We start from the raw sequence: 17,143 nt of genomic DNA, 5'->3' as shown, positions 1-17,143 counted from the left end.
CAAATTGGTCGTTCTTAGAAGGAAGAAATGAGGCGACTTAAGCAAAGTGGGTCTCTCCATAATGGATTAGGCGATCCAAGCAGAGGTTGGGCGCCCCCGGGAAGTGAGGCATACCAGCATAAGTGAGACGCTTCCAGAACAAGGAGGGGGCATCACCGGGAGAAGGACTGCACCAGTAAATGGAGGCCACCTTTTTGCTAATATCTTTGGCTAAGGTAGCGGTGCCCATCTACGACTTTTAACCCGTGCCGTGCTGGTGGTCTGAGTTATCCGTGTCCTGCTGGGGAGGGGGGGGGGGCACACTCCCTCGTCTAACTCGGCTCCTGGGCCGCGTAGTGACACGCGATAAGCGGCATTCGAAAGATCGTCAAAAAACAGGACGAAAACAAAACGGTCATTTTTTAGGTCAGGTCGAATGTCAGGTCACCAGAGGTCATCAAAGGTAAAATGTTGCCTGTTTCAACAATTTTCCGTTTTCGAAGCAGCGGCACATAACTCGGAAACCAATAGAGCTATAGCGCCGCAGAAAAGCGCATTCGATAGCCCTTTTAAAAGTGTTTCTGCAAGCTGCGCTCAGATTTGACCTCAGGTCAGCGGTTTAGCCTTCAGAGGGCAAAAGACTCTAAAAATAGCCTTTTTACGAACAATGTTTTCCTGCACTAGCTTTTGACTCAAGAGTGTCTCGACATTACGTTTGCCAGCATTGCGTTTCTGTCGTCGAGACACGTCGACCAAACTAAAGGTTGACCTTATGAAAGGTAATTTTAAGAATTTGACCTCAGGTCAAGGTCATGATCTGACCGGGAAAGGTCATGCTGCATAGCAGTCGATGCGTATCGTCGAGCTGAACACAGCTGAGGTGTTTTTTATCGCTCTAGCTTGAATCTATCAAAAGTTATTTAAAAAAACTGCTGCGGACCTTTCATGACATGGGATGACCTCTGGGACATAATGAATGGTCACACTAGGTGCAATGTTCTTATTCAGTGTGTTAATTTTATATGTATCCCAATGCTTGATATTGTCTAAAATGGCGCTCGTCCAAAAGAGATGCCTTTCAGTTTTCTCCCAAAGACTTAATTATACCTACCTACCTAATGGAGACGTCGCACAACTGAGCTGACCTTAGGTCACAGATATCGAAATTCCGAGATATACATTTCATGAGTAGTGTTGCTTTCATCAATCGCTGAAAGGTTCAAAGCAATCGTTCAGTCGGTATAGCAATGGTAAGCATTTGAACTTTTTCTTAGGCTAGGTCACTTGGCATAACCTGGTGACCTGACCTTCCATCACCCGCGTCAGACATTTTTACAACATGTGCAAAAAAGATGCATGATAAGATAAGCTGAAAATGGCGGCGCTGCGCGCAGCCGTCTTTCAGATATTTGCGAAAAACCTGAGAGGGAGCGCGATAACGCCCCCTAGCGCGGCGCGGGCTTTTAGCTCCCGATTTTGACGTTTGGCGCCCCCTTTGTATGGAGCGCCCCCGGATTGCCAGGTCGCCCCTATTTCGACTTGCCGCCCCCCCTCCCGAAAATTCCTGGATCCGCCCATGTTACGAAGCTATCAGTAGTAGGTGACACTTCTATGGATGGCCGGCAGGACGCCTACTAATTGATCTAACCTGACCTGACCCGACCTGGCCTAAATGCATAAAGACATCGTCTGTGATCAAAACTAACATGAAATTCGTGATCAGCACCCCAAAATACCCCGTAACACCCTAACTTTGCGAAGTTTCAAGAGGTCTCGATTTCCCAACTTTAGTTGGGTCATTAAACTGACTTGGAAAGTCAGCTTATGACCTTGGACTTTGAAATTGGATATATTCGGCCTAATTTCGTCATAGGCAGCACGCTTGACTTTTCCGCGAAGCTCTAGCTTGATCAGGGGCCAAACGGCTGAGCGGGGGGTCCAATTGAACCCCCTATACTATGTTGATTATGCACATTTACTGGTAAAATTCTCACCAGGACACACCAGCCAACATCTGTGCACAATCTGGCTACAATTCTACCTATGGTTTGCCCTCTACGAATAAATACGTGCTAGATCGGAAAAATCCCCACTGTGCAGTGGTGCATGTCCCTCAACCCCAGCAAGTGCAGAGTGTTGTCATTTTCACTTCGTCGCGCTCGAATCACCGGCATACAGGGTGTCCGGAAAGTTCTGGCGCCTCTTTTGGACGTCGTCTAACGCGCGCTGTGATTATTGGACTTTCAACCAATCACCGCAGATATGACCCCTCGTTCACCGCTCAGCTAGGGGTCGCGTAAATATGACCTTGAAACCGTTTTCAGTGCTAGGTATATGGGCGAAGATGCGCCTTGTCGCTGAGAGCCCGCGCGCGGGGGCCCGGTGCGGCTTGAACGAGGCGCGAGTTGCAACGCGATGCGGCGTTTCCCGGCGAACGGTTGAGCAGGCAAAGGTGCACTCCAGATCGGAAATGTCTTAGAAAATATTCTCACTCAGCTACAACCACGGTATGCCAAAGCTGCTGAGACTGAACCAGCATTTCAGCGGCAATCGAAGAAAATCTTGGGTCTGATGGACACAAATGTCCCATCATCTTCGTCAAGGTCAAATAAATGACTGATAGGCTGGTCCACGAGGGGTTCCTGGACACGACAATCAAGGCGACTTGCCCTAAGGGTCATGTCGCACTTCAACAGCACGGAGCGCCCCCCAACAACGCCGCTGCCGTCCAAACCAAACTGACAGAGGAGCTCGGCGGACCAGATCACCGTGGTGAAATGAGATTAGGCCACCTTATTATCCCAGCCTTAACCCGCTCGACTAAGGCATGCTACGCGTTTTGCAGAATAAGCTCTAGGCCACCTCTCATCCCAGCCTGGAGTCCCTGAACACTCGCATCATGACAGCATGGGAGGACAGGAAATGTCCTGCACCGTCAAAACCCGCAGGCGTTTCCGCCCTTGCGTCGAGGCCGTCGTCGGCACAGACGGTGGTTACAATGAATGGGCACTTAGCAGAAGGATGTGGCTTGGTGTTCCTGGTCATTGTTTCGTTCTATTGTTGAGTATCTATGGACCAAAGGCATTTATCTTAACAATGTTGAAAAGCGCCAGGACTTTCCGGACACCCTGTATACACTTTAGGCGGCGAGTCCCTGGGCAGAGTGACGGAAATGCGAGACTTAGGCATTGTGCTTGATGAAAAACTGACGTTTGCTGACCACATTGACTGCACAGTGCGCAAAGCAAACAGGGCGCTAGGTCTCCTAATCCGCTCGTTTCAGACAGGGAAGCACGGCCGGTCACTCTATCGATGTGAATCTCAGGCGATTATCACCTCGTACTGTGCGAACGTGAGATCGATAGCCGAGTACGGCAGTGTTATTTGGGGAGGCGCGGCTGCCACTCATTTGCTGCGATTAGAGCGCATACAGCACAAGTTCATGACGTGGCTCCGCGTTCGCTGTCGATTCACTGATGTGCCTGTGCGATACGACGTGCTGGAGCAACAGTTTGGTTTGGAAAACCTATCGCGTCGGCGTAGACAACATGACCTCATGTTTATTAGAAATGTCCACCGTCAGGTCATAGACTCGTCGTACCTCCTGCAGCATCTGCCTCTCGCCGTGCCGGCGAGGAACGTGCGCAGGCCGGCCTTATTTCATGTCCCCTACGCAAGGGTCAACACTATTAAGCGCGGCTTGTTTGTCCGCATCCCGGAAGCCTGCAACGAGCTGATGAATGTCAGCCGAGAGGCCGATATATGGCACCAAAGCTCCTACCAGTGGAGACGTACCGTCCGTCAGACCGCTCAGCGTAACACGACTTAGAGAGTGTATGTATGTGTGTGAGACGTGTGTGATGTGCGTCCTTATGGTGCTGCATGTGTGCAGCGTTTTTATATGAGACTTCGTCCATTATTGGGTTTCTATGCCTGTGGATAATGAATCAAAAAAATAATAATAAAGTGGAGGCAGACCTGGACCAGCAGATCCAGCAGGGACTCTGGGAGCCAGTCAAACACAGTAAGTGGGCCGCTCCGTTAGTGGTGGTTCCGAAACCCGGCGGAAAGATCCGACTGTGTGGGGATTATAGGCTGACTATCAATAGGGCCGCACACGTAGAGCAGTATCCACTTCCACGGGTGGAAGAGCTTTTGACTAAGCTGGCCGGCTGCACATTATTTTCAAAGATAGATCTTAACTGTGCATACAATCAGATGGTACTCGATAAAATTAAAGGCTCACGGGAATATTTGACTGTCAACACATCCAGGGGTCTCCTGAGACCGACCCGACTCAGTTTTGGCTACGCCTCAGCGCCATCTCTGTTCCGAAGGACGATGGACCCGCTGCTAGCCGGGATCCCGGGCGTCTGAGTATTTTTGGACGACGTTGCGGTAGCGGGCACCACAGCAGAGTCACGGGGAGGCACTGCGCGTGGTTCTACACAGACTGAGTGAGGCAGGGCTTAAGGCGAGCCGGGAAAAGTGCTGTTTTGGCATGAAAAGTGTGACCTACTTGGGGCACAAAGTAAGCGGCAATGGGGTGGAAACAACCGATGACAAGGTCACGCACCAGTGCTCCCGAGCCGAGAGACGTCGCCTCTCTCCGCAGCTGGCTAGGCCTGGTAAACTACTATGGCAAGTTTTTGCAGGGCCTTGCATCAAAGCTCTCGCCCTTGTATGCACTTCTCAGAACCAACCGGCCATGGCGGTGGACAGAGGTTGAGCAGAGGTCTTTTGACGAGGCAAAAGGTCTGTTAAAAAATCCACCGGTGCTGGCCCATTTCGATCCAGCTCGACCGGTGATCCTGGCCTGCGACGCGAGTCCGGTGGGATTGGGCTGTGTACTCAGCCAACGGACGCCACAGGGAGAGCGCCCAGTCGCTTTCTACTCGAGGTCACTTAATGATAGACCTGGCAGTCATATCTGGGGTCAAAAAGTTCCACTACTACCTAGCGGGTCGTCCGTTTGTGGTTCGGACGGACCACAAATCTTTATTGGGCCTGATCGGGGAGATGAAACCGCTTCCTTTGATGGCATCTCCCAGAGTAGTTCGGTGGGCCCTCATGTTAGGCGCTTACGACTACCACTTGGAATATGCGCCCGGAGTACGACAGGCACATTGCGACGCCCTCAGCAGACTGCCGTTGCCTGCGGCCACCCTGTCTAGTCCCGTGCCCGCAGAGACGATCCATGTAATGGAATTTTTAGACGCTTCACCAGTGACTGTGGATCACATTTGATTGTGGACCTCCCGTGATCCAATCCTGTCCGCCGTGATGCATCGCGTTAAGAATGGGTGGCCGGCAACGGGAGATGTGTTATCGCCGTCTTTCCGACCGTATCGGTCTCGACAGGCTGAACTGAGTATTCAGGATGGATGCCTCCTGTGGGGCACACGGGTGGTCATTCCGGAGCAAGGGAAAAGCAAAATTTTGAAACTTCTTCATGATGGTCACAACGGCGAAACACTAACAAAATCATTCGCTCGCATGTACGGCCCTCCAGGTAGTGGTTGGTTGCCACCATCACAATAAGCAATCTGCATTGATGAATACGTCTAATGGCTGTTGAAAACCATTGCCGAAGTGTGTGCACGAACCCTCTTCTCATTTCTATTGAGTCATTTTACAGGAGTGTCTCTGTCATTCAAAGTTATTACACCAAAAGCACATAGGCTAACCAACCACTCTTTTGCTGGAGGGCCGTACGTGTGGTGGCCGAACCTCGATGATGACATCACAGCCAGTGCGAGGTGTGTCAGGCTCACCGGGCTAACGTACCCGAAACCCCAATTCATCCATGGGTATGGCCCACAAAACCGTGGGAGCGTATCCACGTGGACTACTGCGGGCCGGTGAACGGTTGGATGTTTTTGGTGGTCACAGACGCGCATTCAAAGAGGATGGACATATATCCGTCACGAACTTGTACCTCTGAGGTCACTATCGAATTCCTTCGTGAATGGTTTGCGACCTGGGGACTGCCGAAAACGTTTGCATCTGACAACGCTCAGCGTTTCATGTCGGAGCAATTTAAAGCATTCTGTCAATTGAATGGTGTCTGTCATCTGACCTCCCCAGCGCTGTCACCTAAGTCAAACGGATTGGCAGAGCGCAGCGTCCAAACTTTTAAAATGAGCATGCGTAAACAGACCACTGGCAGTGTGCGCACTAAAGTATCATGTTTTTTGTTCCGCTATCGTGTCACGCGACACTCAACTTCGGGTGTGACTCCTGTAGAGTAATTTTTAGGTAGGACGGTCCGCACGCCGTTAGATCTGGTGAAGCCGGACGTAGAGAGCAGAGTGAGGAAACACCAGACGAAACAAAAACTGTATGCTGATGGCGTGGCTGTCAGGAGCGTAGGGTGCGGGTGGGTGAAGCAGTGTATGTGGGAGCTGTAGACCGTTTACGGGGAATTTATTCACTGTCATATCATGGCTCTAAATTGTGGAATAGTTTGCCCACTAGAATGAGGAATGCCTCAAAATTTGAACTGAAAAAGTACCTCCTAGCAAAAGCAAACACTGACAACTGATGACCACGTTTCACCCAATGTGTGCGAATGTACTTGTATGTACCCTGTAGTGTACCGTTATATGTACCAACCATCACTGTTAACCGCATGAACAGACGTGTTGGAATTGGCAATGTGTGCGGATGTCCTCGCATATGCCCTGCAGTGTACCGTTAAACGTACCAACCATCATTGTTTACTGCATGAACAGATGTGTTGGAATTGGCAATGTTCCACTGTAACGCCCACCCGATGATCGTGGTTAGTGGAATAAACGATATAATAATAATAATAATAACAGAGAGGAGCAAATGGCTTGCAGGCGTGGTGGTAGAACAGCCTGGTGTTAAGGTTGCCGTTCAATTGCAGGATGGGAGCGTCATTTGGAGACACGTGGACCGGGTGCGCCGGCGGTCGGTGATGGCTGGAACTGAGGCCCGGCCGCCGCTCGTTCGCTAGTGGGACGGGAGCGCGGCCGTCTCCCCGCCGTGTGAGCCTCCCCGGCTGGACGGAGCGCGGCCGTCTCCCCGCCGTGTGAGCCTCCCCGCGGCCGTCTCCCCGCCGTGTGAGCCTCCCCGGCTGGACGCTGAGACCGCCGTGGAGGGAGCGCGGCCGTCTCCCCGCCGTGTGAGCCTCCCCGGCTGGACGCTGAGACCGCCGTGGAGGGAGCGCGGCCGTCTCCCCGCCGTGTGAGCCTCCCCAGCTGGACGCTGAGACCGCCGTGGCGCCGAGTGGGCGGCCGAGCCCCGCGGCCGCTGCGCCGGTCCCCGTGGCGCCGGCCTCCGCAGTCGCTCTGTCGGCCCCTCGGACACCGCATGTCCCCGATGTACCGCGCTACCATCTACGACCGCGCGATTCGCTGCGTCCGCCCCAGCGGTTTCAGTGTTCGTAGCACTGCGATTCAGTGATCTTATGTGTGTTGCTTAAAGCCTTTTTAGTAATGGTAACTATTATCTGGTTTGCGTTTCCAAGTGGTTTTGTGTTGAATGCTTGCTACTGTGGTTTTGGTGTTATAGTTTCATGGTCTAGGTTTTGCGAGGAACATTACCGAAATGCTCCGGGGTGGAAGGGTGTAATAGTTTGAACCCTGGACCCGCCCGTGTGCGCTGCGTCTGTACCCTGGACCCGCCCGTGTGCGCTGCGTTTGAACCCTGGACCCGCCCGTGTGCGCTGCGTTTGTACCCTGGACCCGCCCGTGTGCGCTGCGTTTGAACCCTGGACCCGCCCGTGTGCGCTGCGTTTGAACCCTGGACCCGCCCGTGTGCGCTGCGTTTGAACCCTGGACCCGCCCGTGTGCGCTGCGTTTGAACCCTGGACCCGCCCGTGTGCGCTGCGTTTGAACCCTGGACCCGCCCGTGTGCGCTGCGCCCGCCACTGTGAGCCTGCGCCCGCCACTGTGAGTCAGAGTGGCCTGACCTCGCCTCGGGCGGCGGAGCCCAGGCTGGGGTGTGTCTGCCTGAAATAAACAGTTCAGTTCGGGACGCCACTGCGTCTGTTTCAGGCCCTCTCCTTCTCAGGCATAATATGGTACCTCCCAGACCTTGCCCATGGGCCCTTTCATTTAAATGGGCCCTCTCAGACGTGGCATGGGGCCTCTTTAGCCCGGACCCTTTCTACAGCCTGAGAAGATAGGACAGGGCCACAATCACCCAAGATACAAAAATAAATGATTTTGTTTCACCTTTTTTTTTGCTAAATTGGGCCCTTTTGAAAAACATGGGCCAAAGCCCGTAAGTTTTATCGTAGCGGCGGCATCTTGAGAAGGCCCCTTTGGCTTGATTCCCCACTCCTGAAGTCATTTATACAGCTCTGCCCAGAAAGCTGCTTTCTGCACACCCAGAGAGCATTCCGTCCACAGCCTGACTGCTGGCTGAAAGAGTGCGCCAGTGTTCAGAGTTGGGGTGGGGGCTGCTGCCCTGTGGCGCCGTCCCTGGCAGTGGGCCGGCTGTGGCCCAGTTCAGAGTTGGTGTTCAGAGTTGGGGTGGGGGCTGCTCCCCTGTGGCGCCGTCCCTGGCAGTGGGCCGGCTGTGACCCAGTTCAGTGCGCTCAGCGCTGCCCCCGCTCTCTCGTCCATCTCCGCTGTAAACCAGACAACGAGGGCCCGCTGCCGCTTCATTTACCATCAGCCACCGACGGGCAAAACATTTCCGACACACCACCACGGCGTCGAGCACTGCGCGCGCGGGCCGCGGTCCGGCTGGCTCAGAAGTACTGCTGCAGTGACTCGCCCAGAGTGGCCTCCATCTGGCCGATGAGCGCCTGGGTGGCGGCCTCGACGCGCGGCTCGTCGTCCTCCAGCAGCTCGGCCAGGAACGGCATCGTCTCGGGCAGCAGCGCTAGGTAGTCGTCGCCGAGTCGGGCGTGCACGGCCGAGAGCGAGGCCACGGCGTCCAGCCGCACCTGAAGGCAGCCCGTACTCAGCCACACAGCCAGCCCATACACACACTGACGGCGCAGCACGACACTGTCGGAGCGGCACAGCACTCCGAACACAGCACATTCCATACACTGGTCACCTGCACCATTGGACAAACCGAACACAACACATTCCATACACTGGTCACCTGCACCATTGGACAAACCGAACACAACACATTCCATACACTGGTCACCTGCACCATTGGACAAACCGAACACAACACATTCCTTACACTGGTCACCTGCACCATTGGACAAACCGAACACAGCACATTCCATACACTGGTCACCTGCACCATTGGACAAACCGAACTCAACACATTCCATACACTGGTCACCTGCACCATAGGACAAACCGAACACAGCACATTCCATACACTGGTCACCTGCACCATAGGACAAACCGAACACAGCACATTCCATACACTGGTCACCTGCACCATTGGACAAACCGAACACAACACATTCCATACACTGGTCACCTGCACCATTGGACAAACCGAACACAACACATTCCATACACTGGTCACCTGCACCATTGGACAAACCGAACTCAACACATTCCATACACTGGTCACCTGCACCATTGGACAAACCGAACTCAACACATTCCATACACTGGTCACCTGCACCATTGGACAAACCGAACACAGCACATTCCATACACTGGTCACCTGCACCATAGGACAAACCGAACACAGCACATTCCATACACTGGTCACCTGCACCATTGGACAAACCGAACACAACACATTCCATACACTGGTCACCTGCACCATTGGACAAACCGAACACAGCACATTCCATACACTGGTCACCTGCACCATTGGACAAACCGAACTCAACACATTCCATACACTGGTCACCTGCACCATTGGACAAACCGAACACAACACATTCCATACACTGGTCACCTGCACCATTGGACAAACCGAACTCAACACATTCCATACACTGGTCACCTGCACCATTGGACAAACCGAACTCAACACATTCCATACACTGGTCACCTGCACCATTGGACAAACCGAACACAGCACATTCCATACACTGGTCACCTGCACCATAGGACAAACCGAACACAGCACATTCCATACACTGGTCACCTGCACCATTGGACAAACCGAACTCAACACATTCCATACACTGGTCACCTGCACCATTGGACAAACCGAACACAGCACATTCCATACACTGGTCACCTGCACCATTGGACAAACCGAACACAGCACATTCCTTACACTACTGGTCACCTGCACCATTGGACAAACCGAACTCAACACATTCCATACACTGGTCACCTGCACCATTGGACAAACCGAACACAGCACATTCCATACACTGGTCACCTGCACCATTGAACAAACCGAACACAGCACATTCCTTACACTGGTCACCTGCACCATTGGACAAACCGAACTCAACACATTCCATACACTGGTCACCTGCACCATTGGACAAACCGAACACAGCACATTCCATACACTGGTCACCTGCACCATAGGACAAACCGAACACAACACATTCCATACACTGGTCACCTGCACCATTGGACAAACCGAACACAGTATATTCGCTGGACTATGTGCCAATACTGTGCCACCTCCCGTGCTCTGGCGCGCCCGGTCCGTACCTGCGGCGACTGGTGGCGCGTCTTCAGCAGCAGCTGGTGGTTGGCCGGCTTCCAGAGTGAGTCGTCGCCGGCGGCGGCCAGGAACGCCACCAGACAGGGCACCAAATGACCGTGCACACGCCGCTGGCGGCGCTCCTCGGCGCCCTGCTCGTTCTCCAGCTGCCGGCACGGGCGGCCCCGTCAGACACACCCGCTGGCCATGTGGTCTGCTATATGTACAATGTACCTACATGCGTGTGCTTGTCGTGTGAATCATAGACGTAGGAACGTTTTCCAAAGTGTGTGTGTGTGTGGGGGGGGGGGGGGCAGGCTCCCAGAGGTCTACAACCTAAACCTACCCCCAAAATCCAATTTCTCCTCGGATTTCGGCCACTTTGTTTTCGCAATCATGCTCAAGGTAAAAAAAAAATCGAGACAAAAAATGTTTAAAATTTCAGGGAGACTGCCGTCCAGAAACTCATCCTGATGGACGCGTCCCCCTGTCCTCCGCAGCCGTTGGCACCTATGCAAATAAGAGAGGCATCCAGAAAAGAATCTTATTACGAGCGAGTGTGAAACGTGCAAAGCGAGTCTTTTCAATATACCTATAAAAATCAGCATGAACGGCCCAGCTAGGCTCAGCTAGGCCTGCAACGTTTTTAAGATGTTTATATATCAGCGACCTCTGCAACTGGGCTGATTGACTTATGAAAGGCCGGTGTGGGCAGTGTCCCAAAATTTGCTAGTTTTGGGTGGGAAGTGACATCCAATTGAAATCAATTTTCCACTATCATCTTCAATTTTCCAGAACAATTTTTCACTCCCAATTTTACCAATAAAGAGCACTTGCACGTACGTTTGCTGGCTGGCTTTCCTACCTCCATATTGCATTAAATCATCTTATAATGCAGCTCCCACGTTCTCCAACATTTACAAACAAAAAAAAATTGATGATCCCTGTTTCAACTTTTAGTGCCTTTCTTACTGGCAATTTTCCACTCTCAGCCCTCTTTGCAGTGCGGAGTATCTTCCTCTTACACCCAAGCCAAAGTAAAATTTTGGGACGCTGGTGTGGGACCTTTAGAGGCCGGTTGGGCCCTCAGAGACCAGGGCCTGCAAAGGGCAGTTTGAGACCTTTAGAGACCGTCTTCGGTCATCAGTGGCTAATGTGGGTCATTACAGACCAGCATGGGCCCTAAGAGGTCAGTGTCGGACCCTAAAAGACCGGCATGGGCCGGCGTTGGACCCCTAAGGCCAGGATGGACCCTCAGAGACCGATGCGGACCCTAAGAGGCCGGCATCGGGTCTTCAGAATTCAGTGCGGGGCCCTCAGAGGCACCTAAAGGTTAGTCTTGGGACCCCAGACACAGAAATGAGGCCACCTGAGGCTGGTTTAGGGACCCTCGAATGCCAGTGGAGGGCCCTCAGAGGTCAATGTGGGTTCTCACTTATTAGCGGTCAATGTAGGCACTTGACCGCTACTGAAGGGCCCTCCGAGATCAAGTGTACATAGGCGGCGGAACGGGGAGGGCACCGGGGCACCGTGCCCCCTTTGATTTGAGCCTTTTAACATTAGCCCTATGGGCGTTGCATGGAAAGAATGGGACCAAAAGTCGGCAGTGCCCCCCTTAACCCGCGCACCGACGGGGGTCTGCGCCAACTTCGCACCGACGGGGGGGGGGGGGGCGGGCGGATGACCCCCTGAGATCTCGAGAACGAAGCAAGATAGCGACAAGCGGTAAACGGCATCGGATACGCACGGTCAAGATCTACAATTTTTACAAAGGTCATTTTCAGGTCAAGTCAAAGATGACGTCACAGGGGTCGAAAAAGTCAAAATGGCGGTGCTAGATATGGAGAGTTTTTCTCGAATAACTTTCGAATGAGTCAAGATAGGAACAAACTAAGGGCATCATCGTGATCCCCTCGTCAATCCGCATCGAATGATATATATGTTGACCTCGAAAGGTCAAGGTCAAAGGTTGACCTCAGGTCACGTGACCTCGAGGTCATCATGTATATCATTCGATGCGTCTTGACGAGCTGAACACAATGAGACCATCCACGCGGCTGTATCTTGTTCCTGTACGGAGTTATTGGCCAAAAACCTTTGGTGACCTTTGATGACGTCACATGACCTCACAGCTGCCCAACAGCAAAACAGACCTCAAGGTAGTGAAGGTTGATCATTTATGAAGTCATGTATGGTATATGGGGCCATTCCGACCCGTTTTTTTTTAATTTATTTAACCCACAACACAAATCACAAACACATCGGACACAGCTGACATCAAGTCATCAACTTCTCCACATCCACCACACCCGTCGCGTCGCCACAGGCTGCGCCTCACCCTCTCAACCCCACACACAAAGAACGGCCAATCTCGCACGAGCCAACGCAGCTAAAGATTGTAAAAAAAGCACAAAAAGGCACAACATCGCCATCGCAGCCGCAGCAGCGGACGGACCAAGCACCGGCACCGGCAGCAGCAGCAGCAGCAGCAGCAGCAGCAGCAGCAGCAGCAGCAGCAGCGGCAGCAGCAGCAGCAGCAGCAGCAGCAGCAGCAGCAGCAGCAGCAGCAGCAGCAGCAGCGGCGGCGGCAGCAGCAGCAGAGGCAGCAGCCGCGGTAGCAGCGGAGGGCGAAGATAGAGAGGGACAAGGTGGGACGAGGATGAGGGGCTAATGTTCGGCTCGTTTGAACGGTGTGTGTGTGTGTGTGTGTGTTTTGCGTATATGTATCTGTGTCCCTTATATGTATATGTGTGTCTGTACCGAGCATGAATGTAAGGAGTCGTTAATTTATATCGAGATAAGGTGACCACTATCAAGTGTTGGTAGTATTCTGAGCCTTTCCCACTTTTCTCCAAATTCAGTCAACTTATTACGTCTTCCCGCAAGGAGACGTTCTTTCTCAAACTCTAATTTCAATTCATTAAAAAAATGTTGCACTGAGGGTTTTGTTTCTTGCTTTTTTGCCGAGTAAATGGCCACTTTCGCTAAAACATACACAATAACTTCAGTGCTTTCGCAGTCATTGAGATTTGGAAAGAACCATTGCTTCTTGTTGAATTTATAATCAATTCCAAAACGTGTTCTAAGAACATTGCAAATTTCACTTATATACTCCTTAACTAAAGCGCAGTCCCAGAATAGAATTCCGACCCGTTTTAGTGGTAAAAACAGGGAGTTGATTTTCCCCCATTGACTTATAATGGGGAGGTTGCGAAATTGACCTGACCTTAGGTCACCGATATCAAAATTCCGAGATATACAAATTGTAGCTATTAATGACCTAATAACATCCTGCGACTTTCAAAGGCCTCCGACATCTACTGTAGCTCTGGCACGGTGACAAAGTTGCAAAAAGTGAATTGAGGTTGGGTCATTAAAAGTGACCTGGTGACCTGACCTTAAAAGGTAGGAGGTTCAAACTTGCACACCATGTGTAAAATTGATGAGGAAATAGTCATTCCAAATTTCGCGGCGCTACGCGCCGCGGTTTTCCCGCTATTCGCGAAAAACCTCAGGGGGGGGGCGGATATCCGCCCCCCGTCGGTGCGCGGGTTAATTGAAGGTTTTCCGCCGCTACTGTCAGTGTCTGTCAGTGTAGGACCCTCAGAGACCGGTATGGGCGCTGTTAACCCGCGCCGTGCTGGGGGGTGTGTTTGAACACCTCCTGTATTTTTTCGCGAATATCTCAAAAACGGCGGCGCTGACACACCATATCATACATCAATACTACACATGTTGTGAAAATTTCAGGCCAAGGTCATTCAAGGTCACGTCACCAGGTCACTTGAAGTGACCACACCTCATAAAAAGTTTCAATGTCTCCCATATCTACACATAGTGACCGATCGCTTTGAAACTTTGAGATGTTGCTAACAGCAATAGTGTGTACAAAATGTACGCCTCAGAATTTTGATATCGATGACCTAAGGTCAGGTCAATTTTGCGACATCCTCAAGTCATCATAAGTCAATGGGAGAAAACTGAAATGCGCCTCTTTTGGACGAAAGCCATTATAAACACTCCCAAACACTGAATTACAAGTAACTTAGACACACTGAACATGAAAATGGTGTCCGTGACGACCCCTGTTTATGCCCCTCAGGTCATCTCAGATCACGAATGGTGTCTAACAGTTTTTTTTCTCGCGAATAACTTTTGATAGAGGCATAGTAGAGCGATGAAAACACCTGAGATGTGTTCATTTCGACGATACAGATCGATTGATATGCAACATGACCCTTTCCGGTCAGGTCATGACCTTGACCTGAGGTAAAATTTTCAAGTTGACATTTCGAAGTCAAATTATAGGTAGTTCATTCGATGCGTCTTGACGAGAGGAACACGATGCCGGTAAAACTAAGCTCGTGCATGGCTTGAGTGAAAAGTTATTGCAGAAAAACTTCCGAAAAAACGGTTGTTTTGGCAGTTTTTGCCCCCTGCAGGTAAAACCGCTGACGTTAGGTGAAATCTGAGAGAATTATTCAGAAAGGTCGTTGATAGGGCGCTTTTCGAATGCGCTTTTCCACGGCGCTGCAGCTCTATTGGTTCCCGAGTTATGCGTTGGCTTTTGCCTTCAATGACCTCTGGTGACCTGACCAAAAAAGTGACCGGAGTGATTTCGTCATTATTTTTGGCGCTATTTCGAACGCCGCCTTTCGCGTATCGCTACGTGGCCCAGGAGCCGAATTATAAGGGGGTGTTTAAACACCCCCCCAACAGGGCGTGGAAATCCAGGACCCCAGCCAGGACCCCCCAGGGGGGGGGGGGGGGCAAACGGCCCCCCTGTCCTTTTCCGTCGATATCTCCTAAACGGCTGGAGATATCGCCACCAAACTTTCAGAACCCCTCCCGGCATCAATATTACACGTTGTGACCAATTTTTTTTTCCAGAGGCTACGATAGGTTGGCCACAAACGACGTCAGAATGACGTCATGTTCTGTCATTTTCGACCGAAAAAAGACCTTCGCGAGAAGACCTGTCAGGCCTACAGCTTTGAAGATACAGAAAAATGATCAAACATAAAAGGTGTAGAATTGACAGGGCTACAAAACTGCTATCTCGGATTTTTAAAATTTTTGAGTTTTGAACCCCAAAAATCAAAAAAGCATTTTATTGGATACATTAGCCAAAAAAATCCCAAATGTTTTTTGAGTTAAAAACAGAATATATGTGATAGTACCTACCATCTTCTATCTACATACCAAATTTCAGATCGATACCTCGTTTTTTGGCCAAGTTATAGCGAAAAAACTGTTCAAAAATGATGCCGTCAAATTTTCAAACTCAATTTTTGACAATTCTAGATCTCGTAGAGCAAAATAAAGACCACCATTAGACTCCCCGTGACGAGCTGCATCGAATTAATACCCATTTTATACAAAAATATCAACTTTGAAATTTGACCTAATTTGACCTGACCTTGACCTGACCTTCACCAAAACGTGACCTAGGTTGGCCCCAAAGGCTGCCTAACCCACATAATCGCATTTGTCATGTAAAATGGACCATAAAACATGTACCACACGACACTTTCATATTGTGAACCCGGGGACCTGACCTCGCTGTGACCTGACCTGGTATCAGTGACCTCAGATAGCAAAGTATGTGTTTGACGAACAATGTACCATCAATGGTTTTCAATAAATTACCGATTTCCTCGATTTCACAACACATTTCATGAAATGCCTGCGAACGGTGAAAATCCGACCTTTGACCTGACCTGTGACGTCATCAGTTTGACCTAGGTCAATGAAATTTGGTCACAAGGTAGTTCCCGGGTGAGGCTATCGAACGCCGTTTGAATTTTGAAAACCGACCGGTAAATTTCCGAGATTTTAGGGGGGGGGGCGAAACGGCCCCCCCCCTACGGGTGGTAGGGTCCGCCGATAGCCCTACGGGGCGCGATTTAATAGCTGGCGTGGGTTTCTTGAGCTGAGCCTCGTGACATTCAAATAAGGGCCAGAGCCCCATACGCCCATGGGGGCCCATTGATTGTTGGGGGGGGAGGGGGAACAAATGATATGATGGTCCCCTGATTTGCCTTTGGAGGGGGGGAAGGGCATGTGCCTACCACAGCATCATGCATTACCAACATCACATATGCATATGCATTACTTTGAGTGCGTCAAAGTTGATAATACAGGGTGTCCCAGAAGTCTTGAAGCTTTTTTAATTTTGTCGTGTGACCTTGCTATGCCACCGATTAAGGCGAATCATGCCTCAAACGAAAGAGAAAGAACTGAAATTTTGTATTTTCATGCGTAGAGCACCACTTTAGTCAGGTGGCCCTCGTTGTGAGTCGCACAAGATTGAGCACGAGAGATCACGTTCTTCGCTGCCGCCAAGATCTCCCGGTTTGCGAAACACCGGTGTCGCCATGCCCGTTTCTTGTCAGCTTCAGAGTCTTATTCCCTGAAGCGAGCGACATAATATTAGCGACATATATTTCCGACGGGTTGATATTTGTTTCAACCCCATAATAATGCGACGAATCAAAGGATTACAACGGGCTGTTGCTTAGCGTGCTCAAGCAGCTGAGCCTTATTTCCGTAATGGATGCGTGCAAACATGTCAGGAGACTTTCTGATCAGTAAATCA

The 17,143-nt window shown here is 51.1% G+C and overlaps 1 protein-coding gene across 1 annotated transcript in view; it reads right to left on the bottom strand.

Moving 5' to 3' along the window:
- Positions 1–8,597: 8,597 nt before the first annotated feature.
- LOC122393207 (HEAT repeat-containing protein 1-like) overlaps positions 8,598–17,143 on the bottom strand; it is a 158,624-nt gene continuing 150,078 nt past the window's right edge. The window contains exons 25-26 of the mRNA XM_043389035.1: positions 10,554–10,712; positions 8,598–8,902 (exon numbers count right to left, since the gene is read on the bottom strand). Of these exons, the coding sequence (XP_043244970.1) occupies positions 8,705–8,902; positions 10,554–10,712 (357 nt within the window). The 3' untranslated portion in view covers positions 8,598–8,704. The remainder of the gene's footprint in view (positions 8,903–10,553; positions 10,713–17,143) is intronic.

Source organism: Amphibalanus amphitrite, unplaced genomic scaffold (assembly GCF_019059575.1).
Source record: "Amphibalanus amphitrite isolate SeventyFive unplaced genomic scaffold, NRLGWU_Aamphi_draft 000523F_arrow, whole genome shotgun sequence".
Classification (NCBI taxonomy): Eukaryota; Metazoa; Arthropoda; class Thecostraca; order Balanomorpha; family Balanidae; genus Amphibalanus; species Amphibalanus amphitrite.
Note: the sequence above shows the minus strand (reverse complement) of the source record. Positions and strands in the feature narration are given on the sequence as shown.